Below are 27,739 nucleotides of genomic sequence, written 5' to 3' on the forward strand. Positions count from 1 at the left end.
ATGTGGTCCGTCATCTAGAATGACAGAAAGAACAAAACAAAATCAACCAAGCAAAGTAAAAGATAAGAAAAACAATCAATCAAACAGAAAACAGAAACCTAGTAGATCAGGAATAAAAATGAGGAAAAAAATGCAAAAAATAGGAATCCTGTGGGACTTGTCTGATCATGCTATACAATCAAAGCATATGATTCCAGATGATGTAAATGACCTGTGACAAAAGGACAGTCAGCGGTCTGTGAATGCCAGCTGGAATGAACCTACCGATTCAAGACCTAGTCTTAATTCCACAGGAAATGAGAGTACAGTGCTCAAAAGTCAGTAGCCTAACAATGACACCTCCAAGAGAAAAGAAACTCCTCATCACCACACTAATATCAATCAGTTAATGAGTTATGCATTGAATATGCAAATAAGATAGGGGGAGTGTAATTGGTGAAGAAAATCTTCCATTGTTTCCTAGAGTGCCATTGCAAAACTAGAGGGCAAAACTGTAAGAGAAAGCCTTGCTGTGAAATGGAAAAAAAATAAAATATGCATTTCATGAAGACATTCAAATAACAAGCTCAGCAGAAGTAATAGATGTTACAGCACAATAATGAAATTCGTATTTTTGAGTGATAAAATCTTTTAATACATAATGCCAGAATGGGGTTGGTGAAGTAATGGTGCCACAGTGTGTGTTGCTAATTGAACAAGTATAGAGTGAGCTTGAATTCATAATCTCTTTCTCTCTGGGCTGCTAGATGTCCTGTATGCTGAGGAACAGTACAGTCTGATTGGTAAAAGGAGCATCTATATTCCACATACAACATACAGACCTGTATTAGTAAATTGTACTTGTAAAGCATGGAACTGTCAAAAGCTAATGTCAGATTTGCCAGGCAAATAAACCTAGCCAGTATGGAGACAGTGTAGGCAGTGTGCTCCTCTTGTTTCAGAGAAAAACTCAGAACCATTCACCTTGAGATGTTCGTGACAGTGAGACGGATTCTCCTATACATTTTCCATTAGTCTTCCACATTGTTAGCACTGCTAATATTATACCAATTTATTTCTGGTTTCTGCTTTGTGTCTTTTTATTATACTTGTATGTAGAGATACAGGGATGTGGCAACAGCAGCAATTAATTAATAAAACAGACAGACATAATAGCAGTCACACAACATTTGCATAATCAGATACTACACTACTATACCTCACATGATTTAACATGAAATCCTATGATAATTTTATTTAGCTCAAAGGCAGAGCAGAATGTTTATGAATCTTAAAAAAATCTCTACAAAATATAATTACAGTATCTATGGAAATGTCTATATAAATGAATCGTAAATGGTTTCTATTACTTTTCTTAGCTATCTTCTAGAATTAAATAAAAACTTAGCATTACAATAGTTCCAAAATCTACAATATACAATTTTTCTGATCTTCCAAATAATTGTCTACAAAGCTCAGTTTCTTATCCACAAAATTCAATATGATGCTTAAATAAGAAATCTGACACTTCATGTAAACCCAGTAATACATAAATCACACTATTACGCTGTTCCAGCTGAAGTCCATCTTTATCAACATGATGTGCTGGTAAAACTAGTGATACTCGCAGCATGGACTGGCAACATGCATGATGTGCTACCATACGAAGCAACCAAAGCAACAGAGGATAGCAGATAATTCTTCTACCAGCAAAGCCCTGCCATAACAGTTAACCATCAACTGTCTTAGCAGCTCCACAGACAATACTCAGATATCTAAGTACATTGATGTAACTGGATTCACTGCTAAAATCACTGCTTGTGTCATTCCTATCACATTCAGCGGCTCCAGTATTCAAGGGAGCAGAGAACAATACTGTAGTCAGGCGTATAACTTATTATCTTACTGCTGCTGCTTACATGAGTATTGCGCAGATTTGTTCTCAAAAGATCATATATTAAAATACACTTAGTGTTAACAGTATAAAATGAAATATCAAACTGCGGGAGTAAATGCATACATATGTATGTGCGTGCGCATGCACACACACATACACAGAGAGTATTTTTGCTTTGTATAAAGTACATCTTAAAGAAAAAAAGAAAAACTACTTACACCAGAATAGAAAGGCTCACCAGACACACAGATCACATCCTGCTCCTGGATCATCAAAATATCTTTGGCTAAGTGCAGTCGTACTTTGAAAGGCTCCTGGTTACCATCCTGCAGCAAACAAATCCCTGTCTTTGTCTTCAAAGGAAGGCATAAAGAAAAAAAGTTTTCTCAGTTAGCACTTTGCATTGCTAGAAGCAGTATTTTGAAACAAAATAGCTGAAATAGGTACAGTTACCATAAATATGTCAACAAATACCCCAAACTATTACCAGTGATCACTGTATTTAGTGTGCTGAGACTACAAGAGAACGATGGTTACGAAAGCAGATTTGCAATAATAGGGTGCTATTTTGCCCATGATGAATTTGTGAAACTCCTTCCAAATTGCTTCAGAGCAGAGTGTCCCTACTTTCCATCTTTGTATTAAATGATGATACCTCACTTGGACATGAAATAAAAGCTGATGTTCCACATATTACACCAATTTTCACAGAGAAATACATAAAATAACACCTCCAAACTAGCCAGGTGTAAGCAGTGACAGCCTACATGAATCTGTTGTGGGCTTCTCCTGATCTGTGAGTATAACACTGACTTATGCTTTTCTTCTGCTTTTCAAATGAGGATGCTGAAGTGAAGAATAAGAGACAAGAGATCAAAGAATGCAACTGCCTCTAGCAGCTTACTTCTTGCTGCACTTCTGTATTTTATGTTTACTGTTAGAGATCAGGAATTCCCTAGGATTCTTCAATATACAGTAAATAACTTTCCAACAATTTAACAGTGTCTTTGTGGCAGTACCTATTTGTGCTACTTTTTTTGGCATTATGCATAAGAGGTTTGAGCAGTGAAAAAGTCTGCATGTGTAAGCACCTGTAGTATTTAATAATTGTTCCCTGAAGGCTGAGTTGAAAAGTACTCTTTATTACACTTCATAGATGGAGAAAAGTCATATTGGTAGAGCATTTTTGGTATGACAAATATGCTTACAAACAGTCTAAAAATTTAGCCATAGAACATATAATTGACCATTATTAGATACCTATACCTATTTGCATAGAAACAGATATATATATGCATGCATGTACGTATCTCAGAAGAAAGCTCCTATATAAAAAGTTTAAAATCATGGACTCATCAGTGTCAATAATAAAACTTCCATTGTCTTCATTTAGGTTAGATTTCAATCCACGCTCTGTAAAAAGTTGGCTGTAGAGGAGATCAAGGAAACAAAAGTCTTGCTGTGAACTTTAACTGCCAAGGTTGACCTGGCTAAATCTGAGGGCTCTTTCTCAGACAAGAGTTTAAAAGAGGATTTGGAAGATCTCCCCATAATGTGCTCTGAAAGCTCACATCCATAGCATGGAGAGAACAAACACAAATATGGAACTGACAATAGGCAACGGGCAGAAGAAAAGTTTAAATTGCTCTCAAGAGGCTTTAAAAGAGGTGGAGAGGTCGAGGACAACCTTTAAATAGTTCTATATAATGTTCTCCACTGACAAACTCTTCTGTCACTTCTGCTCCATACTCAACACTCAAACTTAGGACACTGTTTTCCCTTTGACACCAGCAGAAAATCTGTGTAACTCAGTTATAACTTCGAAAGTGCTCTGACGTTGTTTTTATTCTTTTTAAACTAAGTAAGAACTATTTATTCTTTTTAAACTAAGTTTTTAAACTAAGTTACACACACTGAACTCACATTGAGGTCAGTGGAAGCTCTGGTCAGAAGACATCACACAGCCTTGCTCTAACATTTACGTGTCTTTTTTTTTAACAGGATGAGATAGAAATGGATTGAGATTGACAGACAAATCAAATAAATGGATCACAAAAGGAGTTAGGTTTTCAGTACCATTGAAAAATTCCCTCTCATATCATACATAAAATATTATGACATTAAAATAAAGAGAATGTAAAATAGTTAAATTCCCCATGTTGTCTCCTTAAAAATTCTGCTTTACAGACTAAGATGACTCCTCTTTCCATGGAGTTATGAAGTAAGCAGTGACAATGGAATTTGAACAAAGCAGGCTGTAAATACCTATGGTCAAATAAAAGGGGCTAGCCTACAAACATCTACCACTTATAAAATGCCTTTCTCCTGCAGAAAAGTTTGCAGATGTGCCTTTCCTCCTCCCTGGATAATTGGCAATGGAATAAATTCTGTCTCAGATATGCTGACTATAGTAAGTCTGCCTTACTTGATTGCACATTTCTGATTTAGTCAATAACCCTATAAAATCTCCGAAGTGTCTTTCTGCAAAAGCTGAGGGGCTTCTTTGTGGGAATTACAGGCATATAACCATAGCAGACACAATTAGCCATTAGAATAAAATTAAATTTCAAGTTTGTTTCTAAATGCATATGGGCTGAGCTTATTCAGTCTTAACAAGGAAACCAAGCTTGAGAACAGCAAAACATTTTGGCCCTTGGCAAGATTGATTGCACACACTCGGGGATCTTATTTACATCAGCCACTCTAAAATGTAATGAACCACTTTACTGTTGTTGGGCTTTATAAAAGCTGGATTATGATACAGTTAAAAAGGAAATCTTCAGTTATACTGCCCCCTCCTTCTCTTACCTGAGACCAGTATTAACAACAACCATGTAAACAATAAGAATGTAGTTCAGTTTCATTAGATAAGGTCAAGAGAAGTCCTTGAGAACAAAGACTGGAATGTAATTATTTAATTATTTTACATTTCTATCTGCTGAAATTTCTCTTTTCTTCTCTCCCCCGTCCCCTTCAAAGCACTCCATAAACTTAATCAAATAAAGATATGAGCTCCTGCATCCTTACCCAGAGCTGGAACTTAGGAAAGACATCCTGTATATATGCTTTCATGTAAATTACTGTGCACATCAACATTTTTCATCCATGTGGCCCCAGTAAAATTATTCTTGATGGAAGGAGATCATCTGTCTAGACTATACCGTTGCCATCTCTTACATTTGAAGAGCTTAGATGGTGTGCATGTGGATGGCGTTTGGGGGTGTGGGGTTGTGGCTCATGTTAGCTTTTGTTCCCATTACTAATTTTTAAGAGATTCCATGAGAAGGTGTGCTAAAATTTTCCCTTCAAGCCTTCTACACTTCACTGGCAGAGGGCTCTGCCCTACACCTGACTTACAGCAATAAAACAGCATATAGCACATCAGCCGAGCTACTGTAACTGTCAGTGTGAGGTCATGCAAGGCATCCTCTTGTGCTCAAATGCATGATAAACTGCATCACCTTGCAACAGACATGGATAGAGAAGCATAGTGCAGCTGATAACAGTTTCTTAAGGAAATACACCTTGACTATGTGTGAACAAAATCACCAGGAATATTACCCTGCTTACATTTATACATCCTACTTTCTTCAGCCTATTTCTAGAGCTTGGTACCTGTTGCAAAGAGGGCAAGAAGAGTGAGTAAAGTTGCACATGTTTATGAAGTGGATGAGGTAGGCTGAGAAATGGATAGAGAAGCAATATACAGTGGTGAAAGAATGAGTTTCCACATGGGAGAGGAGTCGGTGACTTCAAGCAAAAGCCGTGATGAAGGAAGGTAGCACTACCCAAGTGACAGATCCGGTGAATGTACTGCAAGGTACTGCCTCTGTCATCTCATTCTACCCCTCTTTAAGCTGAGTTAGACAGGAACGCTGATGTGGCAAGAGCTGATGTCCTTGGCAGGAGTTTAGAAACTGCTCACTGTTCCTGAACTAACTACAAGAGGGGCTGAAAACTGATCCCTCTTTGCTTTGCCACACCAGTCTGTGCTGAACTTCCCGCTTCAGATCACTATCGGAGAACAGCGTAGGCTAGCAGAGCCCACAAGGCAGACTGCTTCTACAACGCATATGGTCACACTCAGATCATTATTAGCAACAAGGCCGTACAAAAAGTTCATTTAAATTTTTTTTTTCCATTATACCCTAACACCACATTGCCTGTATTGGCTGCGTATAGGATCTGGCCCCAGGACATTTCCTAAAAGGAACTTAGAAATGCTTGCGTACCATAAACAGCTTGGTGTAATACATATGGCCCTCACAAATATTTAAGAATTAATTTCAGAGGAAATATACATGAAAACTACAATTTATACACTTATGCTAGCAGCAAAGTCTCTACGAGACATAAACCAAAATTAATACTATTTGAGAAACATCCTTAAAGTTGCCTATTGATTTCGAAGTCAGTTTCCTGCAGGACTTCCAGCATAAATATTTTTTAATTTATCTGGCTGAAAATAAGGCTGCTGGCAGGTTTTCTGTTCAAGAATTTTTTTTGTTTACATTTTCCCTATTTTTTGTTTTCCTTGTCATTTATGATAAGAAAAGAAAATTCTAAAACTTGTTCGATGTTTTGTTCTGAAGGACTTAGTATTTCAGGCAATTTTAAATATTCTTCATTAATTCTCAAGAGATTTCTATTTCATTTTGTTTATTCTATTTTATCTATTACTTTTGCCTTATGGTAATATGACATTTTGGATAGCTTTGCTTCTTCTAGCTTCACAACAGCAGGAAGACTTCAACAGGTAACCCAGAATAGTTCAGTCCATGAACCAGTGGAAGAAAGGAAAAGAAAAAAAGTCTCACAACACACTTTCTATGCCAGGTGGCCTGGAATTTTAGTTGCTGCTTTGGCTAGTACATCCTGAAATAAATGAAACCTCTGCAATTTATTTTTAAGCCCTGAAATTTGATTTTACCATCAACAACCAGTAAAGAGAATGGGCTGCAGAAACTGCCTTAATATGTGGGTAGTTCACATCAGATGAATATCTGCACTATTGGATGCTTATTTGAACTGAAGCTGACCTCTGACTATTTGGACATATGCCTGTCACTGCTTTATAATCGCAAGTATAATAATAAAAAAGGAAATTGAATGAGAGGCAGACGTTGGTAATGGCAATAAATACAAGAGGTTGGAATATGTGTCAGAACCACATAAAGGATGTTTCTTAAATGATCTGGTTACTCATTCTGGGGAGGTGTTGCTAGCGTAAGTGAAAAGTGCTTATATTGTCAAAAATTGGAATGCAGCCCAGATACACAGGGATGTGTTCAGCTTGTCATTTGGAGCCTGGTCTATCAGGTACCAACATTTTCCAATCCTACACATGAATTATACACTCTAACCTGAAAAAACCCATAGGCAAATGTTGAATTTGGACTTGATCTTTTTATTTGATTTGCCAAGTTTGAGTATTTGGCTATAGCATTCTTCATAAGTGATTTTCTCAAAATAAAGTCTTCCAGAGAATTTCCTTGTTACACACAGTCTGATTAATTGAATATGTAAATTAGATATTTGGAAAAAATATATATACTTATATAAATATATAAGGAAATACAGATATATGAGCTTCTTGCTTAACTAAGGTATTTTTTTAGAGTAAAAAAACTTTCATTTTCTGATACTATAAGCAAACAATTTTTGATGTCTGAATTGCCAATCAGCTTACTGTGACTAGATTATATTATTACAGTTGAGGCCAAAAGATAAGCTAACATAAAACTGAAGGCTATTGCGAGAACATGCATGTTTCTTCAAATTTAATCCACCTATTACATGACATTCTTACAAGCATTTTAAGTTGCCAGTCATTTTCCATCTTGTGATTTTGGGATTAAATTATGAATTGAAGCTGGATTTAAGATAAAAACCCCACAAACCCAAGGTATTAGAAATCCCAGCATTGCCATTTGATAGTATTTATAAACAAAGGAAATCATCAGCTTAGGCTGAAATGTGTAAATCAGAAAATGGCATAAAGGCGACTAGAAACAGTCCAAAATAGTATATAACAAGATTTATGAAAGAAAGTCCCGAGGAAGTCAAAATACATTCTATGGAAGGTAAAAAAAAACCAACAAAATGGATGTTGAAATAGAGGTCACTAGACATCTGGACAACAGAATATATCAAATTATAAAGTTTCTGAAGTCTACAAGAATATCCATAGGATTCATAAAGCAGAGGACAAACAACAGTTTTCCAATTCAAACTAATCCTTCAAAGAAACAATGGAGACTACTGTAAAAACAGACTGCTAGATTATATGCGTGAAAATGAATGGGATATTTGCTAATTTAAATACTTTTGAAATTACATTCGGAAAAAAAAAAAAAAAAAGCCAAGCTAATAGAAGTAAAGAATGAGATTTCAAGAGTTAGAAAGTTGGATAAGTTAGAAAGCTGCTCACACAGCTTGTTCATGAAGTAGATGGAAAATACCAACTTAAGGAAAAAAAAAAGTATCTAAGGGGAAAATGTTCTAATGCATTATAATCATCCCAAGTCTTCAATTTCATCGGAAGGGTACTTTCCATACAGAGGACAGTCTTATGTCAGAGACTGAGGTTATCTTCCGAGAGATAGTTTTCAGAATATAGAATAAGGTCAAATGAGTACAGGAGAGCGTTTAAAGAACCCAGTGACTCTATGATTTATGCTCTTGTAAAGTTCAGAAAGCTCAGGATAAAGTCTAAAAAAGGAGCTGGATAGCCTTATGGCTTGGAAATTGTTAAATAAGTACATGAACCAGTACAATGGATACATTTGCTGATCAGTGAAGGAAAAGAGCATGGAATCCAGAATAATTAAATATGAAACAATGGAAAATTTCCCACAACTAGCAAGTGGAGAAGCCACGAGAAAAAAATAACTATAACTTTCTCATCATCAGATACCAGATAGTTTCCCGTAGAAAAAAAAAAAAACCAAACAACACGTGTATGTGTGTAAGACCTCATCTTTTTGTAGTACAATTTCAATTGTTTAGCACAAGGTATCTTCTTGCAATATAAAACCACTTTAACATGCTTTGAAAGGCAGCACAGTCTACAGATAAGGGGAGAAAGTAATCATTAGGATCATAGGAATCATCCTGAGATTGACATCGAACTGTATCTGTCTACATATAAGTGTCTAAGCTCTCATTATAATCAATGGAGAAGTTCTCATTATAGGCAACAAAGAGTAGAGAGCAATTCAGATGATCAGCAGGTTTGGTGGGAACTGAATTACTCACTAGGCTCCACTGACTGTACTATTCAGATCTGCAGTAGGAACTCAGGCACAAAGTGCAGGTACCTACAAGTAGACAAGACCATTTCAGTGTTCAAATCTCAAACCAAATCCCACTAGTAAACACTAGAAAAAATAAGGGATGCATGAAAGCATCAGTACTATGAAAGAACTAACGTTCCCTCTGAGATACCCAATGCACTAGATATCTCTGTGCAGTTATTTAGAGCAACAATTATTTAGAATGAAAAGAGTAGTTTAAGGCAAAAAAACCCTAATATTTCATTGTGAGAATTGCACATAAGAGGTTAAAATCACTGATGTCCGCTTATCTCTTATGCAAACATTGTGGATGGAGATCCGCAAGGTTGGCATGAGAAGTAGACGAAGGAGGGAGTCTTATGGCAGCAAAACAGCCCTGTTTTGGCTAAAGAATGTGGAATAAACAGATAAACGGTTTCTACACAGAATCTTGAAGGCCACTGTGCCCGGAGTGAGATCTTTTGCTTAATTATCCGTGAAATGAATATTAAAGTTGACACCCTTAAGTATGATAATGAGCTAAAAGAAGTACATGCTGAACATATATGACTACAGTACTCAACTCTCCACCCAAATCATGTTAAATGTCACCCCCGGCAAGGAACAGCTAAGGTTAGGGAATAAAGGATATTGAGGAAGTTACCCCCAGGGGGGAGAGAAGAGATTGAAGACCCAGAAGAGGCAGTTAATGGGCTGTGCTCCTTCTCCTCCACCCAAGATAGGGATGCCTTCTTGGTAAGCATTGCAACTTTACCTTTTGGTGAAGAATACCTGGGATGGCATTTTGCTTGGATTATAATCATATATTAGCGCTATTGTATTAAGTGCGTCATCATTGGCAATTCTGAACTCTTTATATCTGTTGCTTTAATAAACTTTCTATCTGTTTCAACTTTGCAAGACTGTCTCACTATGAAAAATGTGCTTTAGCCTCAGTGAATCTATGTGGAATACTTTGGTTTAATCCTAACTGAAACTCAGTACAAACCATTTACTGCCATTAGCAAGGATGAGGATGGAAGTACCAATGAGTCTGAGCCCCAGTCCTCATTTTGGGAGAGTGATCTTCTACAGTGGTGGTGGTTACAGCACTGGAGTGTGGAGAAAGAAGGACGATAAGATATTCAGAAGAAAGGAAACAGAGAGTGAAAGAAGAGGAAGACCAAATAACCAAGATACCTCATGACAACTTTATTGCCATTATTAAAAACTGCCTAGTCGCTATTTTGGCATAGAAGACCAGAGACTATTTTTCCCAGATACAAAGTATGATTGAGAATATGATACAATAGGGGATGGAGGGGAAAGAAGGCTGAAAGTTGTAAATGTACTGACTAGGTAACCAATTAAAACAAAAAAAAGTACATGGAGCAAAGTCTACAGCTACTTTACATTTCATGTCAATAGTTGAAATAAATAAAATAATACCAAAACTTCTGTGGCTTGGAGTGACGAAACTGTTGCTGAAGATGTGCCAATGGAACAGAACCACAAATTAATTAAAGAGGTAGTGCCACAACGGTATTTTCTTTAGTCGCTATTGTCACTTTCATAAGAAGCTCAAGTACTAGATGAGGTTTTGCTGTCAAGTCGGGAGAATTTTAAGATATTAAGGAAACTGCATTAAAAGCAATAGGTATATATTGGGAATTGAAATACCTGAGAGAATGGATGATTACACCTCATACTGAATTCAAGTGAACAATCATGTTAAGTAATTACTTAATACTTGGATGGTGCAATTCAAAGGACAGTGTCCACCTGAGTGGAGAAACAAAAATGAACCCTTCTGGAAGCCAAGAAGTAGATAAAACCCACAACTGTTAGGTTACGTAATAAAATCTTGTCTGCACACACACAAAGGAGTTTACACAGACTATGGCAGATGGAGGGAGTCCAAATAACACCCTGCCCAGTTCTATCAAAGGGGACATCAGCCTACTGAAGGCCCATCACCACAAGCCCAGAGGGGCACAGGAGCACAATGGCAGACGGGAACCCAAATTAGGGACTCAGAGTAAGGGACACCCGGTCTGGTCCCCTGCCAGGGCTGTCCCTGGACAGCCTCAGCCCCAGTGTCCAGGTGTGAAACTCATCACCATCAGTCAATGCCAGAGCAGCTTTAGGACTGAGTGGGGGTCACTGCCTGTGGGTGTGAGACACATTATGGGATATCCTGGATTGCACCGGACTTATTATGGGATGTTTAGGGGAGAAATCAAAGGCAGGGGAAGGGAGGGGTTTCAGTGATTTGTGGAGGAACAAGTAGGGGAAAATAGAAGATTAAGGGGATAAAAAGGGGTTGGTCATATGTAAACAGTTTTCTGGTCGGTATGCTTGTCGGGCCATGCCCTGACCCTCATCAGCACAGTCTGTCTCATCCTCTTATTAAATTCCTTTCTAACTCTTTTCCTGGGTGAGGGACCCTGGGGATGCTGGGGGGATGTGAGTGTGTGTATGTCTGTACCAAAAGCTGGAGAGGGGTTGAGGCCTCAAGGGCTGGTATGCCCAGCTGCCAACAACTGGGAAGACTGGGATCCATGGGCAGCTGCTGGGCAAACTGAGTACCTAAGCCCAGCTGCTGAAGGCATCCACACTGTACAGACATATGCATATATTCTCAATAGTGGACCTCCATCCTGCTCAGCTGTACAGGGGAGCAGGATGACGCTGTTGAAGCTGTCTGTGTTTGTGTGACTGCTCTGTGTGTCTGTATGTGATCTGCATGGCTCGCTATGTACATAAGTAAATACATATATATGGATACATGTAGCGTATATGTGTGGTCTGTGTGCATATGCCTATTGGGGATACGTCTTCACCCTCTCTAATGGTTGGACTGGGGGGCATGGAGCTGCAGCAGCCTCTCCTCTCTTGGGCTTTCAGATTCAGCTCAATATATTTTCCCTCAAACAAAAAACAAAGTAGATGATGTCTTACAATGATAGTGCTGAGATTTTAGTTAAAAATTACACTATGTGTAAGCATAAGGCTACTGATGATTTATTTAGACATAGGCATTTGATAAAAGTAGGTTGAAAGTCTATATTTTATTAACTTTGATTGCCTTGGGAGGACAGATGTAGATCATAGTTTTCAGAATTTCTCAGAACTGACACCATTGACTCTGGCACAAAGCTCATTTTACATGAAGCAGATGATAAACTGGAGTTGAATTCACCTCATTTAATTTTATTAATCTGAAAGCTAAAGGAGCTTCTTCATGGTCTCCAGATTACAGAGCATTTTTAGGATTGGAGGAGCCATCCCCTCCGTGACTATCATGGAAACTGCAACAAAGCAGCTGATTTTTAAAGAGCTATATTTGATATCAATGCCCCCATTAGAAGCTAGATACAGAATGAAACAGATCTGTCAACGTACTTGCACTGTAAAGGCTAAGACAGGACCCATATGCCAGGCTGTCTTTCTGAGGCTGCTCTTGTTAATGCTTATGGGCACAAAGTGAAGTTCATCGCCACTAAATAGTCTATACTAGCATGCAGTTTAAATAATAACATAAAAATCCTATGAAAATAGTATGTATCTGCCTCTTTTGCTCAATAAGTGCACTAAAAAAAGATATTTAAAAAAGAAACAAAACCAAAAACCAAATCTTAAAACTAACAAGAATGCTTTTTCCAGGCAAATAACCTGAGATATACTGTATTATAGAATTTAGACTGGGCATGGATCTTCTGAGGTATTAAAGCGTGTTACATAGCATCCTGGACAGCCATTAGAGTATCCTTTCCCAAAGGCAAGTTTCACTTTTGATTTTTAATTCCACTTTAGTTTTTGACCCTACCACTCCTTTCAAAATGCTGTCATGATTTAATGTTCTTTAGCCTGCTTATTTTCTCTTCTCCCCTTATTTATACCAATTGATTCTCAGGTCAAAACTGGTTTTAGCTGCAGTTAGTTCTTGGTTCTACTGCTGTTTCCATCCCTCTGCTTCTATTTTTTTCATGGGATCATGGTCACACTTAACGATATGGCCAGTTTTCTTGTTCCCAGTCATAACTTCCTAAACATTGCTTGTGATTCTCACTGTACAGGTAATTGTCATGACTTTTTAATCATAATAATGCATTGACATCCCTATGTAATTTGGTGTAAATAGTTCTGAGTCTCAGTCGCTAAAGTTGTGAAAACGCATTAAAACAATTCATTCCTACACAATCATTGAGTAAATATGATGCTGCTTTTAACATCTACAAATACATCTCATTTACTTTCTTTCATGTAGTAAGAACACAGAAAGCAAAGCACTGCCCCCATCTCTAGTGGAGGGGGACTGAAGTACTTTGCATTGACATTATGAAACTATACCTATTTTAAGTGAAAATAACACTCTTACTTCATCAAATCAGAATTGAATTACTTTTCATTTTGGTCATCTTCACAGCCTCCCTTCTTTCCCTGCCCTTTCCCCATACTGCTACATTTCCCCCATGATTTTGCTGAACAGCACGAGGCAGATTTCTGGCTCCGTTGAGGTTTTTCTTCATGTACAGGCTTTCAGACATAAACACTTCACTAAGAGCAAAGCCCACACAAAACATAGCTACCTGCATCTACATTGTGCCTAAAGAGGTAAATTGGAATGGACAGAGGTGAGGGCTAGTGATGAATACACCTGGGCAAATTCTTTCATCTTCTACTACAAAGTCTGTCTGCCACCATAAAGCGATCAGCTGAATAACTTATATCTGATTATATAATTCCTCTCATTTCTGAAAAAAAGGGTAAAAAGGGGATTTTGCATATAAAAAGGATTAATAGTTCATTGATTTTGATTCTACTGTTGTTTGAAAAGAAGAATATCTGATCTTACCTCTTCACAGGCGGTCCTGAAATCCATGTGCTATGACACAGCAAGTGATATTTGTCTAAAATGGAGAGAAAGATTTCATTAGAATGAAAAAGATATTGCAAAACATAAAAGTTATCTGTCTGAGCTGAGCAATTGCACTTCTCTTTGAAAGGTCCATTATAGTCATTGCTTAAAAAGAGAAATTATCAAAGTTGCAACAGGATTAGGAAGTGCAAGGTGTTACAAGTTGTTCCTGTTTCTTATAAAACACATGACCCATTTTCATTGAGTATAATCAAAGGAATGCTTATGTTCCCACAACCTCCTCCCACGGGACATTCAAACTTACTTTTCTTAATGGTTGTTTTGGTATTTTTTTTGTTGTTTTCATTGGTGGGTTTTTTTCAAAAGTAGGGTATACTGGAAAGTAACACTTCAGATGGAGACAAGTGTTGCTCTTCAGAGTGCCCTCTCTCTTCTAAAAGACTTTTTTTTTTCTTTTCTCCTCTAATTAAAACTCATCATGCATCAATACCTTTTATCTCACATTTTATTAACATACGTAATCTCTCCAAGAAAGCCAGTGTCATTTAACAGTGTGCCTACTTTGCAGAAATATTCATGAGTTGAAAAAAACAAAATGTTAGAAAAGTCAGGAATATGTGTGAATACTGGCAAAATGTCACACCAAATCCTATGATTATTACTTTGCCTGGCCTTTACCTAGAGTGTATTCATCCCAATGCACACTTATGCATTCATCTATTTATGAGATAAAGCCACTGGAACATGCTGTTATCAAAGGATAATAACAGTGTCCTGCTGCTGGTTCTCCAATAGAAATATCCATGCATCATAACATGCAATAACACTTCCAGGAAAAAACAGTCATTTCCTTCAATGGCTGGAGGAACAAAACCTGTAACCAAATCTTCTCAATCGAGTATTTTATTGCTATTCTTTATTAATTATGTGCTTACAGTTATTTGTATATATACAGTACTCAAAACTCCAACACAAAATTTGCCCCATTAGCCTAAATTTAGAACTAAAAAACTATAGTTCCCATCATACAAAAATATAAGTCCTAATAATAATAATAAAACCTCTTAATCTCTTAATTAAGTCTCTTAATTTGTTTTGCTGCCCTGGATGCAGTTTTATTAAACCCAAGCACACGCACACATGAGGTTAATTTACTGAGCTCTGCCTGGTTCACAGCCTGTGCTCTAGACCAATTTCCAGCAGAGCTAGGCTAGGTTGGCTATGTTACAACGCAGGAATTTAAAAGGAACCCATCATCATTCCTTCTTTATCAGCTTTACAAGTGCGCCAAGATCCAATAAAGAACTATATCTGTAATTCTGCTCTCAAAGTGCTCATAAAAAACAAGGTCACTATTACAATCTTGAAGACTGTTCTCTCTGGTGGGACAGACATTGCGCAATGGAACATGTTTCCTTGTAATTTTTATGAATTCTCTTTCCAGGTGCTGAGTAAGCTGAAGCAGGAAAGAGGCTTTACTCACCTTAGCAAAGTATTCTGAGAACTTTTTAGCCTTCTGGAACTATAAATGTATGTATCTTTAAAATATGAACTGAAGTACTGCACAGTGCTCTCCTTTCTTGGGCCCTGATTGTGTCAGGTCAGTAATTGCTATTACAGTCAAAAGTGTTTTCACTTATGTTCTGCCTTATTAATAAAATTTCTGCAAAGTTTGAGTTTGGGCAACTTTGCTTCCACAGTCAATGACAATTCTTCTCTAGCTACTGTTTGATGTAAATCCTATCAAATCCAGGTCATTTCCACAACTCAGTATTCCTCCATTTTCTTATTTTTGTTGTTTTTATGTATTATGCATTTATTTACTTACTTCAGAAATATTTGTATTACCACATAGAAGAACAGTCAAGAAGAACTAGGCTTTGCAGCATCATAGCTGATTGGACATACAGCTCATGAGCTAAAATAACTTCTAATTCTGCTCAGATAATAATTTAGCAATCTTAGAAGTATGAAGCTTCATATTAATACCAAATTCTTTATTGAAAAAGCCCTTTAAAGCCCTTTTTAAAATCCCTTTTTTAAAAAACCCTTTAAAAAAGCCCCATTTTAAACACCACTGCCATTAACTCTAGCATGCTTAAAATTATTTTGAAAGGCAGGAGCCATAGTTCTCTGTCCTATGTCTTGAGGGCTGTCATGTCAAACAGTGCCCTTGAGCTTCAGAGAGACAGTCCTCAAACTATAAATATTGCCTCCCACTACCTGTTGATACTTGATGAATCAACCTGCCAATCACCTTAGTGATACTTCCTTTTTCCCCTACGTGCTAAATTACAAATAGGCAAAATAAAATACATAACGAATACTCTCCTGACATCCATGTCCTACCAAAATAACTTCTCTGGTTCCCACAGAAAGATTACACACAGAGTTTCCTCTGGGAAAGCTGGTTAGAGGCAATTTTTCATGATCTGTGACAAGAGCTTTTACCATTAAAGTATTGTCTAAAATGTAAACCTGAAACTACATAATTCTCAACACAAAATCATACTCATTGCTATGAGCGTACCTGTTTCTCAGGCATTCAACAACTCAGTTACTAATCTTTGCAATACAGCTGCCACCACTTCTCTGTCCCTCTATTTCCTATCGATTCTCATCCGCAGCTGCACACAGAGAATTTAAGCCGATTATCAGTGTTCTTTTTCCGACTATCAGCAATTTTATAACACTTGGTATTTCAGAAACAGTACATAGAAGGTTTGGTTACAAAGTGCAGTACCTCATAAATCAACTCAGAAATATCATTGTTTCCAGTATTTACACCCTGAATAAACACTCTAGATGATTACATTACAGGAATACATATCATGCATCATATTGAAATTTTATGATCTTATGCTGGAAAAATGTCCCAATGATTAGTAATTGCCTCCTCCTGTAATACATGAATAAAGGCTGAAAATATAAAACCAAGTAATTTTAAAAATAAAACATTTATAAAATGATAAACTGTGAAACCCACTGCTGACAGCCCAAATCAGCCTCTGGCTAACATCTTCAACCCCCTTATCTCCAAATCACAGCCACTTTCACCCGAGCACCTTTCCAGCTCTCCTAGGAGCTTCCTTCAGCCTCACCTAGACAGCTCCCTGGTTACCAGCCCAAAGCCCCCTTCAGCCTCAATATTTGATTTTTTTTGTCCCTCCCCACCCTTAGTTTGCTTTGGGACAAACTGTGCTCCAGAAGGTGAGAAAGGAGCTGCCTGTGGCTTTGAAGGGAGGAGGTGCAGAGGAAACAGCCACAGTGCCAGGACAGAGCAGAGTGTGCAAGCAGGGGGACGCACGAGCAGCTTGCATTACTCAAAGAGAAAGAATGGCTTGAACAACAGCGAGGCTTCCTCTGAAAGGGTTGGGAACCGATGTGATCAAAGATATGTAAACAACCAAGCTTTAAAAAGTTACTTTCTTTCCTTTTGACTTGATTTGCAATCTGCACTTTCCTCCAAAACTGAGTTACCAAACTTATTTAGCTCATCTCTGCTGATAGATGTAAAGGAAGTAACACATGAGAGACAGATTGGGAACAGAATTTGACACCCCCTTGACAGAACAAGCAGTTATTCAATACTGAAGAAACATTTACTGAGCAGTATTATTATGGCATTTGTGTTCTAAAGGGAAATCAATGGCTAAAACATAATGGTAAAGTTGAAGGCTATGGCAGCCCTCAGAGACAAAGCTTCATTTAGGATAATGCACTGAGCACTTGAGCTATGCTCTGATCTTCTTATAATAAATCAGGTCATATTCCAGTAGTATAATAGATGTAATTTCACAAAGTACTTCCGTGACTGAATACTCCAGTATACTTAATAAAATAAGATAGCAAACAAAATTTCATGTGCACACAACAGTAATGAGAGACAATTTGTAAAGTGGTGGGAATACCACAAGCTAAATAAAATACTATTGAAGCAATAGTAAGTTCTTAAGGTTACTGGTGCAAAGTAAGAATACAACATTGTATGCACAAATAACAAGTTCATGGAGAAATGTATTATCAAATGCAATTTGATTTAGCATATGATATCACTGTAGCTTGTATACTTCTTATACAAGCTGGAGATTAGTCACAAGAAATTCTTATTGTCCGAGAACTGAGTTGCTAAGTAGGAAACAGACTAAAACCATGTTTCAACGGCACAAATATAAGATCTGCAACTAAATGTGATAGTAGTTCACAACTAAACTTCATGTTTGCCTTTTCAAGCCCTTCTCATGCCTCCATTCTTCCCATCATCTTTTGTACTTTACATTTTGAAGATATCTGAAGGAAATCATAGGTGTCATTTTTGTGTGTGTTACAAAATGAAACATAACTCTTTGTAACTCTGCAGGGGCTTTTTTCTTTTTTAGCAATAATAAAAAAAAAAAACAACAAACCCATCTTTATTGTAAATAGGGAAAGAAAGCTTAGAAATTACCCTTACATGTAAAGAGGCATTACTTTAAATGCAAATTCCATGAAGGCATACTCATTCCATCCAGCTGGCTACAAGGTGTTTAGTACTGGAAGAGTGGTCAGAGGCACGCAGACAGCCCAGTAACTCAAAGGAGCAGTTTAGTAACCGCAGATTAATAAAACCTTATTCAGTTGCTGTCTTCCAGCACACTTGAATTATATTTCGTTTGAACACTGAGTTACTTATGTTCAGTTAATATAATGATTTTTAATAATTAACGATAGTAACATATTGGACTCATCTGGTGAAAAATTTCCGAATGTGTTGGGAACAGTCTCTAGATCCAAACACATAGCCTCATACTTCCCTCACAGAGTTCAATACATGAAGGGGGATCTATATATTCCTTGCACAGAATTACAGCTTTAATAAATTAATTGAAGTTGAAAGATGCTTATAAAGCTGGAGGCCCCTGAGCTGCACGTACTTCAATCTACCTGATAGTTCAAGGACTGACATGAACTTTGAACTCAGCAAAGCCGTGCACTTCTTTGGCAGTGACAAAAATAATCACCTGACAAAGCTTTTTGACAAAATGTCCAGCTCTTAGCAAAGCTCATGCTTCCAAAGAATTGAAGTTGGCAATTAGTAGCTAACAATGTTTTTAATGTTTAATTCATTTTGCCTTGGTTAAAACAAGAATGATATTTACCTGCAAGTCATAATTTGTTATTTCAGTTGCAAGCATTTGTAATCAGAAAGCTCAATTAAAGATTCACTGTATAAACATCAATTTTTTCAAGAATCAGTGAGCCACAAGGCAGTATTAACTGAATAAACGTATCTTGGGCTCCTATTTGTTTATCCAGTACTGTTTGCACTAACAATTATCTGCTGCCCACCAGAACAAACACCCACAAAATGACTTAACAAGTAACCCAGTCTGTTCTGGTTTGGCAAAAGCAAACTGACGGAAATGGCAAAATAAAATTTAAAAAAATAATTAAAAAAACCAAACAAAAACAAAAACCAAAACCAATGCAACACACAATCTTTCAGAGGGAAAAAGCAGTATTACACGATAATCATCTGAAAACAGTGAGGTTAAGTGCCAATGGGCTGCTACTGCATGTCAGTATGTGAAATGCTCTATGCCAAACTGGAACAGGGAAGTTTGGCTTTGGGTTAAAACCTGGATGTTGCTAGGAAAAAAAAAAAAATCTGTCTGATGTCTCGCTTTTCCAGTGTTACCTTTTGGTGATTCACTAGAAGTATGTGAATATAATTACATAATTAATTTCATAGAGAGGTAGTGCAGATGTCAAAGCCCAAGCAGGGATTAAGTGTTTCCTTATTCTTAACTGCTCTGGAGGCTCCATGCACTGTTTCATGATTTAAACCATTTCTCAGTTTTGCCTAAATAACAGTGTCTTGTATCAAAGACGAACAGAAGTTCTTCTCTATCTGGCACTGCAGTCTGTTTTTTCTCTCCATTATCTCTCAATGCAGAATTTCGTTATGAAAGAGATACTGGGATTCCATTGCCAAGGCAATTGTTTCCCAGTCAAATATAAATGTCATGCTTCTCGCATTACGCCTAATGCTAATAGTTTGGAATGTGACATTCCACATCATATTACATCTTCTGATTTCACTTAAGTTAAAAAACAAACAAACAAACAAACAAACATTGTACCAATCTTTTAAAGGATGTAAAGTTATAAACACTTCGGAGATTTTAATTTGCTAGATTCTTGGGAATTGCTTGAATAATAAAGTGAGCTAAAGACAGGAATGCTTCAACTTCTTCAAATACTGAGCATGCTTTTTCAAATTATCAAGCAGGTAAGATAATAATGACAAGGTCACAGTTTAATGTAAGTTTTGTCTTTGCCTTACCCCCAATGTAGGACATTTATTCTACAGCTAATATAATAAAACACACATTTAGCCCTGTGAGGTCCAGAGAAACTAGACTTCAGAATCATGTGGTATTAACTACATTTATATATATTTAAAAAATCATAAAAGTTTCTAAAATTTTCCTATGTGAGCACAAGAAGTTGGATTGATGCAAACTAAGATAAACTGATTCACAAATAGGGAAGTGTGTAAAATCAGTATGACCACAAAATGAAATAAGTGTACAAAATATTTCTGAGTTTTATATATCCACAGACTAAGCAAATGTACGCAGCATGTAATAAGGGAGTGTTAAAATACACTTAGTGAAATTGTTTGGGCTAAATATATCTCTTTAGGAACTGGATTCTGTTTTCACAAAACTCAGTCAAAAAATCCCTGCTAATCCTAGCTCTGCTGTTCCAGATTCAGACTAAAAAATCATGAATGCAATACTAGCACATAATTTATATTTCCTCAATGATAAGTACTATCCCTCCATTTCTGTAGGCAAGTGTAGCCCTATTGACTTAAAAAAAAATGTTTTAAATTAATGACTGTTGATACTCTAGTCTGCCATGTTCTTTGGGCAGTGTTTTGTATGTATGTGTTACAGGATATTTACATAAAAGCATTTAGGATTTTAGCAAAAAATATGGAAAAAAAAAAGGAATATATTGACTTCTAAGAATTCTTAGAAGGTCTCATCCTTTCAGAAATTCTTTAAATGCCTGTAACCATTTGGTATAAAAGGACATTTTTACATACTAATGATTACATGCATGTGGACAGTGTAAGCCATTAATGATTGTCCCCTTAATTCCCCAAAATGGAATAGTATTATAATGTCATGTAAAAGACAAGTATTGTAATTCCTAAGTATAACAACATGGCAAACCATTTAAAAAAAAAAAAAAAAAGATCATTTTATTCTGGTATGCTTTGACATTCAGTAAATGGAAATAGTATAATATCACATATTTATTTGAGACAAATATATTGGCAAACATATTTCTACCTGTATATATGCACGTGTCAGGTCCAAAGTAAATTGCAGAAGATCTTAATGGAAAAATAATCATTCACAGTGAAATTTGAAAAATCTGTATTTCCCCCAGATGACACATTGTAAAAATGTGGCTTTAAAAACCTCAAAATAATAATGTACAATGAATTTAAAAAAAAAATAAATTAAAAGCAGATTAAATGAATCATAGAATCATTTTAACCTTTAAGATCACCAAGTCCAACGAATAACCTAGCACTGCCAAGTCCAACCACTAAACCACGTCATTAAGCACCACATCTACATGTCTTTTAAATACCTCCAGGGATGGTGACTCAACCACTTCCCTGGGCAGCCTGTTCCAATGATTGACAACCTTTTCAGTGATGAAATTCTTCCATATATCCAATCTAAACCTCCCCTGGCACAACTTGAGGCCATTTCCTCTTGTCCTGTTGCTTGTTACTTGAGAGAAGAGACCAATATCCACCTGGCTACAACCTCCTTTCAGGGAGTTGTAGAGAGCAATAAGGTCTCCCCTCAGCCTCCTCTTCTCCAGGGTAAACAAACCCGAATTCCCTCAGCCACTCCTCATAAGACTTGTGCTCTAGACCCTTCCCCAGCTTCGTTGCCCTTCTCTGGGCACGCTCCAGCCCCTCAATGTCCTTCTGGTAGTGAGGGGCCCAACAGTGAACACAGCGCTCGAGGTGCGGCCTCACCAGTGCCGAGTCCAGGGGGACGATCACTTCCCTAGTCCTGCTGGCCACACTAGTGCTGATACAAGCCAGGATGATTTTGGCTTCTTGGCCACCTGGGCCCACTGCTGGCTCATATTCAGCTGGCTGTCAGCCAACACCCCCAGGTGCTTTTCCAGCCACTCTTCCCCAAGCCTGTAGCGTTGCATGGGGTAGTTGTGACCCAAGTGCAGGACCTGGCACTGAGCCTTGTTGAACCTCATACAGCTGGCCTTGGCCCATTGATCCAGCCTGTCCAGATCCCTCTGCAGAGCCTTTCTACCCAGAAGAAGTGACGTGATACCAGAGTTAGTACAGAAGACATTCACTGAATCAAAGGAATATGAATGTTTTACTTCCAGTTTACACATATTTCCATTTCCACATGTTCCAGTGGCACATATTTCCATCTCATTAATTGATTGAAATGTTTCCCATATATCAAGGAAAATGCAAACCAGAATTTTGCAAGAGATATGATAGCATTTCTGCTCATATACTACAGTTTGAATCACAAACTCTAGCATGTCTTAATAGAGCCTGAACTAACAAGATAAGCATAACTGAAAGAAATGACAAAATCTAATCTCAGAGAAATTCAGAAGTTTCATTAACTTCAATGAAAACTAAATGACAAGTCATTTTAAATTGCCCTAGGACAAAAAAATATTCAAGTTTCATTTGAAATTTCGTAACTAAAACAATGTTTGATTTTGACCTTTCCTCATTTTGATGGGATTGAAATTAGTTGAGTAAGGTCAAAGCATTTTTGTTCTATGTTATCATTTGTTTTGATGAAATGATTCATATTATTAAACAGAATATTCCTATTCTACATTCACAAAATCAAAATACTGTTATATTTTACATTACAAAGGTATATATCACAATGTAATAAATTTGTAATTAGTTTGAAATAGAGCAGTGGCAGTGTTTTAAGTTGCTTTCCTCTTTTGTCTCTAGGTGTGAATACAAGTCTTGTTCTGGATTTGTAGCAGAAGCTGCTAACTGGTTCAGATAGAATTCGATATCTTGTTGGGATGGGGTATCAAATGCACCAGTGAAGGACACTGGACTTTATCAGTCCTTTCCACCGAGATGGTAACAAAAATCATAGAATCATAGAATCTTTAAGGTTGGAAAAGACCTCTAAGATCATCAACTCCAACCATCAAATCAAAGCAGCCCAATGAAAAAACTGGTATCATTTCACATTTAGTGTTGGTTTTCCTATTGATGTTTGAATTGGAGCTTGCTTTCTACTTATTAATTACCATCACCACTGTTTTTGAAAGTGCTAGTCAGTTTCCTCGCTGATAACTTGGAAATGCAATTGGACTGTCAGGGGCAAAAAGGTTTGGGGAATAGGTCTGGAAGCTAACCAGGGAGATGGGCAGAGAGGAAGCTTGAGAAGCTGTGAGATAGCACTGAGTCAGTGCAAGCTGGCAGAACAGAAGAAACCAGGTATACTTGAGACAGAGGGACTGTTTACAAGGGCATGGAGCGATAGGACAAGGGGCAATGGGTTTAAGCTGAAGGAGGGTTGATTTAGGTTAGATGTAAGGAAGAAATTCTTTACTGTGAGGGTGGTGAGGCACTGGAACAGGTTGCCCAGAGAAGCTGTGGATGCCCCCTCCCTGGAAGTGTTCAAGGCCAGGTTGGATGGGGCTTTGGGCAACCTGGTCTAGTGGAGGGTGTCTCTGCCCATGGCAGGGGGGTTGGAACTAGATGATCTTTGAGGTCCCTTCCAACCCAGGCCATCCTATGGTTCTATGATGATTCTACTGAAATCAATACACTTTGCTAAGACATTTTAAAAGACTAAACTCTGGTATCAGAATCACCTAGGTGAAACATCACAGAACAAGACAATTTGGGGATTATAGGAGCAAGACCCCAGATTTCTTATTTAAAGTGGACTAAGGCATCTCAGTGTTGTACTGCAGCTTAGATAAACTGTGCTGTTTAGTGTGTCAGGTCATTGATCCTTGAATGTCACTGATTTTCTTCATGGCTTTTTTTCCCCTTCCTTTTCTAAAGTATGAATTTACAGATTTTCCATAAATAACCAAGTTAATCACAAAAAAATACAAGGAATAATTTGAAAAACTGATTGATAAAATATTTAAATTATTCTGATTAAGTGATTATTTGACAGCTTTAGACTGAAGTCTGAACTGCAACTTGGCTTCTACTACCAGGTCCTGTAGTTAACAGTGACCTTCCTGTCTAAGAAGAATTCCTATGACAACAAGCATTTGCACATTTCCAGTTGTCACCATCAAAAACTGTGCATTTGTTTGTCATCTCTGGGACAGCATAGCTATGGCATAGAGAGCGCCCAAGGTTTATTACAGTTGCTGCTACAGTGTTGCCTTATCTGCAAAGTCACTTACAAAGGCTACCATTAAACATTCATTTTCCTCAGGTTAAGGAAAAAAAGAAAAAAAAAAAAAAGTAACTTATTTCAAATAGTTGGCAGTGAAGGAAGGTGGAATAATACTGTGCATGAACTAGGAAATTCCAGACATCAGAGATATCATGGTCATGGTTTGCACAGTCTTCACCACATTTCTCTTTTTTCAGAGCAGATAATTCTGTAGAGAAGAATTTGGTACTTATGGAAAACAAACACCAATAACTTGGCTCAAAATTAATCAACATAATTAGATCTTCCACTTGAGTTTTTATATGATTGCAACAAAAGCCTCTTTAACTCCTCTGAAATGCAGAAAGCAGGAATTTGTAGCAGTACTGTTGTAAGATCATCAAGTCAAGTTTATTTATTGTCAAACTGTTCCTGTAGCAGTACATTGTCAAAATGTATAAAAAGAGAACTTGAGATATGCAAAATATGCCACATAGGAAAACACAGCACTTAAAGTACTGTAAAATTAAAATAAACAAAGTTAAGTAGCCAGCGAGAAACACTTAAAGCTAATCAGAAAATATCCCTCTGAGAGAAGCATCCCTCACTGAAAATCTTTCTCTACAGGACTGGATTGGACTGGGATGGTGAAATGGTCATCCCAGCTGTCCACACAGCCCTCTCCTGCAGGTTGTTAATCCTGCCATAAGGTTATAGCAGTAAATTGCAATGAAACACCAACTACAGCCTGCTCCACTTTTAAAAACTGAGGTTTATTCAGACAAACACTGGCTAGCGATAAAATGTGCTGGTCCAGGAGAACTGAGCTGCCACCCAGTGATACCTGTGCGGTTAAATACCACAGATGTAGACTGTCTTATGCAACCAACCTCAGTGTGAAGTCAGTTTCATTGATAATAATAAACATAAACTAGGAGCTTCATCTTATCAAAACTCACCAAAAAATGGCAGAACATTACAATCACTGCTACACTCGCTCAAATGACAGCTCTAAAGCTTCCAAGCCTACCTGTGAGAGTGCCAGAAGGTACTTCATTTCGGGTTACTTTTTATGTGAACTTTTTTTAAAGTGAGTTTCAGTGGAAAATTTAGATTGCAGTTGTGTAACTGAAACTGAGTCACAGTGTATATGTGAACATATGATGGCTTAAGTTTGCATAGCTATGCTTAATTCAAGGTTTTTTCTAACTTTTAACTTACTTGAAAGATTTTAAATATGTCTTGAAATCAAGTGGGACTGAAGTTTAAAAAATTCCATTGATGTCTCCAAAGCTCACAGATATAGTAGGTGTACATCTATATCGGTACACTAAACAGTACCAAAGACTTCTGCACTTCAGACACAGTGAAGCAAAGCAGGAGTTTTGCTCTTCCTTTTTACTTTCCAATACTCTCGGTCAAGAGAGTAGGGGAGAGGACAGAGTTCAGATCACAATTTCTTTATTCACTTCAAAATCTATTTAAGGGAATAGAAATGTTATAGTTTAAAGACTCCATCCCCTCACCCTGTGGGGATATGGAACTAGAGGGGGGTATAGGGTTCTTTTTCAGGATACTTTTCCCCCAAGGTAATACAAGTAGGAAACAAAATTCTCCAAACTATCCACAAAGTCTGTGTGTTAATAAATGCAATACAGTGCCAGTCTGAGAAGACTGATGAAAGAGGAAAAAGCATAAAAAGGGGAGAGAAAAACATGAGAGAAGAGGGAAGAGATTGTTGATAAGGGCAAGGAAATGATGTGAAGGAGGAGAAGATGGACACATGTTGTTTAAAAACTCATTTGCCTTTCCTCATTACATATTATTTTTCAAAACTGTTCTTATACAAAAGTCAGCTTGATCAAATCTATATGTACTATCATAATTTTTTTTATTATTTTTTTTCATCAATAGTATTCCATATTCTAACTATGACTTGTGAGCTAAAGGGAAAGTGCTTTACGTATATGAAAGAACTTAACTTCTTTACATTTTGGGGGGTTCTTTCCCCCCTCTAGCCTAAGCAGACCTGGGAAACAAAAGATTAAACTTGGAGAAAGAGAAGTAATGTGAATCTTAGGTATAAGCTGACTATAAGCAGTAATGTTGAGAAGAGAGGGTCAGAGATGCATTAAGAAGTACTTTCCTTACATCTTCAGTCATATGGTAACTGTGCTGTATTTTAATTTTTTTTTCACAAGATTACCAGAAATATCAAAGCTAATTGCTTGTGACATGCCTACTGAAAGCAAATTATTTAAGTGCAGTTTTGGGTACCATCTGAATCACAACTGCTGAAAAGCTTCATCATTTTAGAAATATTCAAGTGAAGGAGAGATATGTTAAGTGAACACGCTCTGTTCAGAAGTCCAGTGACATAGTGAATTAAAGCAAATTAAGTCAAAGTTAGCACAACACACTGACGCAGGAAATGGATATGGGTGTTGTGGGGCTGCACAGCATGTTTGAGGATCTGGGATTTGGCAAACCTGTCACAAAGGAATGATTAAGGCAGGAAGCTCAGCTAAATTAAGATCATGCAGCAGAACAAAATGCATGACTATTTTTAGAAACTGTTGACATCCACATAGCCCAGGGAGAAGACTGGCCTCTTACTTTCAGTCTAAGTGACAGCAATGCCATCAGGGTAAGCTACAAGGACATAGTGAGAGTAAACGGCAGACAAGTTAAATCTGAGACATATACAGGACAATGTGAAATGATGGCTTAGCAGAAGTTCTATAAACTTAATGTCAAGGACTCTGCTGCCCAGAGTCCCCAAAATACAAGTTATTTTGCAAGTTAATAAACATGCCAAAGTGCAAGTTAGTCTAGGAAATCCTGGGCAAGCAGCTTTATCTGAGCTTGAAACTATATAAGAAAAAAAACCAAAACAAACAAAAACAATTTGTGAAGTATAAATACTAACATTGAGTGGGAATCCTTTGTGATGGTTCTAGCTTCAGAAGTGTTGTTCTATGTTTGTCTGTGATACTTGATCATATTTTAAAAGAATTCTTCATAAAGCATAACTGACTGCAGGCATTGGGATAACTGTCTTCTCAAAGACTGAAACAGCCAAGTACTTGAGTTTTTCCTTTATAGACTATCATTTTAAGTTCAGTTTAAAAAAAAAATTAAAGGGGGAAGGAAAGAAAACTCCAAACCAGTCTCTCTTTTGTCCTAAGTTTTGAGCAAACCAGTTCTGCTCAGTATTCTCTGGTAAAAACACCTGAATAGCCTATAACTACCTACCTATCTGGCTTTCTTT

General features: G+C 37.2%; 1 protein-coding gene across 6 annotated transcripts in view; it reads right to left on the minus strand.

Annotated features, from left to right (window-relative positions):
* The window catches only part of SNTG1 (syntrophin gamma 1), a 365,935-nt gene that overhangs the window by 159,544 nt on the left and 178,652 nt on the right, over positions 1 to 27,739 (minus strand). For 3 of the 6 annotated variants that reach the window (XM_075744109.1, XM_075744111.1, XM_075744112.1), the window contains exons 2-3: positions 14,009 to 14,063; positions 2,095 to 2,229 (exon numbers count right to left, since the gene is read on the minus strand). In XM_075744109.1, the coding sequence (XP_075600224.1) occupies positions 2,095 to 2,229; positions 14,009 to 14,035 (162 nt within the window). In that variant the 5' untranslated portion in view covers positions 14,036 to 14,063. Of the gene's footprint in view, positions 1 to 2,094; positions 2,232 to 14,008; positions 14,064 to 27,739 lie in introns of those variants that run through there. The other 3 variants (XM_075744114.1, XM_075744113.1, XM_075744115.1) reach the window with 2 other exon arrangements.

The sequence above is a fragment of the Balearica regulorum genome, chromosome 2, assembly GCF_011004875.1.
Source record: "Balearica regulorum gibbericeps isolate bBalReg1 chromosome 2, bBalReg1.pri, whole genome shotgun sequence".
Classification (NCBI taxonomy): Eukaryota; Metazoa; Chordata; class Aves; order Gruiformes; family Gruidae; genus Balearica; species Balearica regulorum.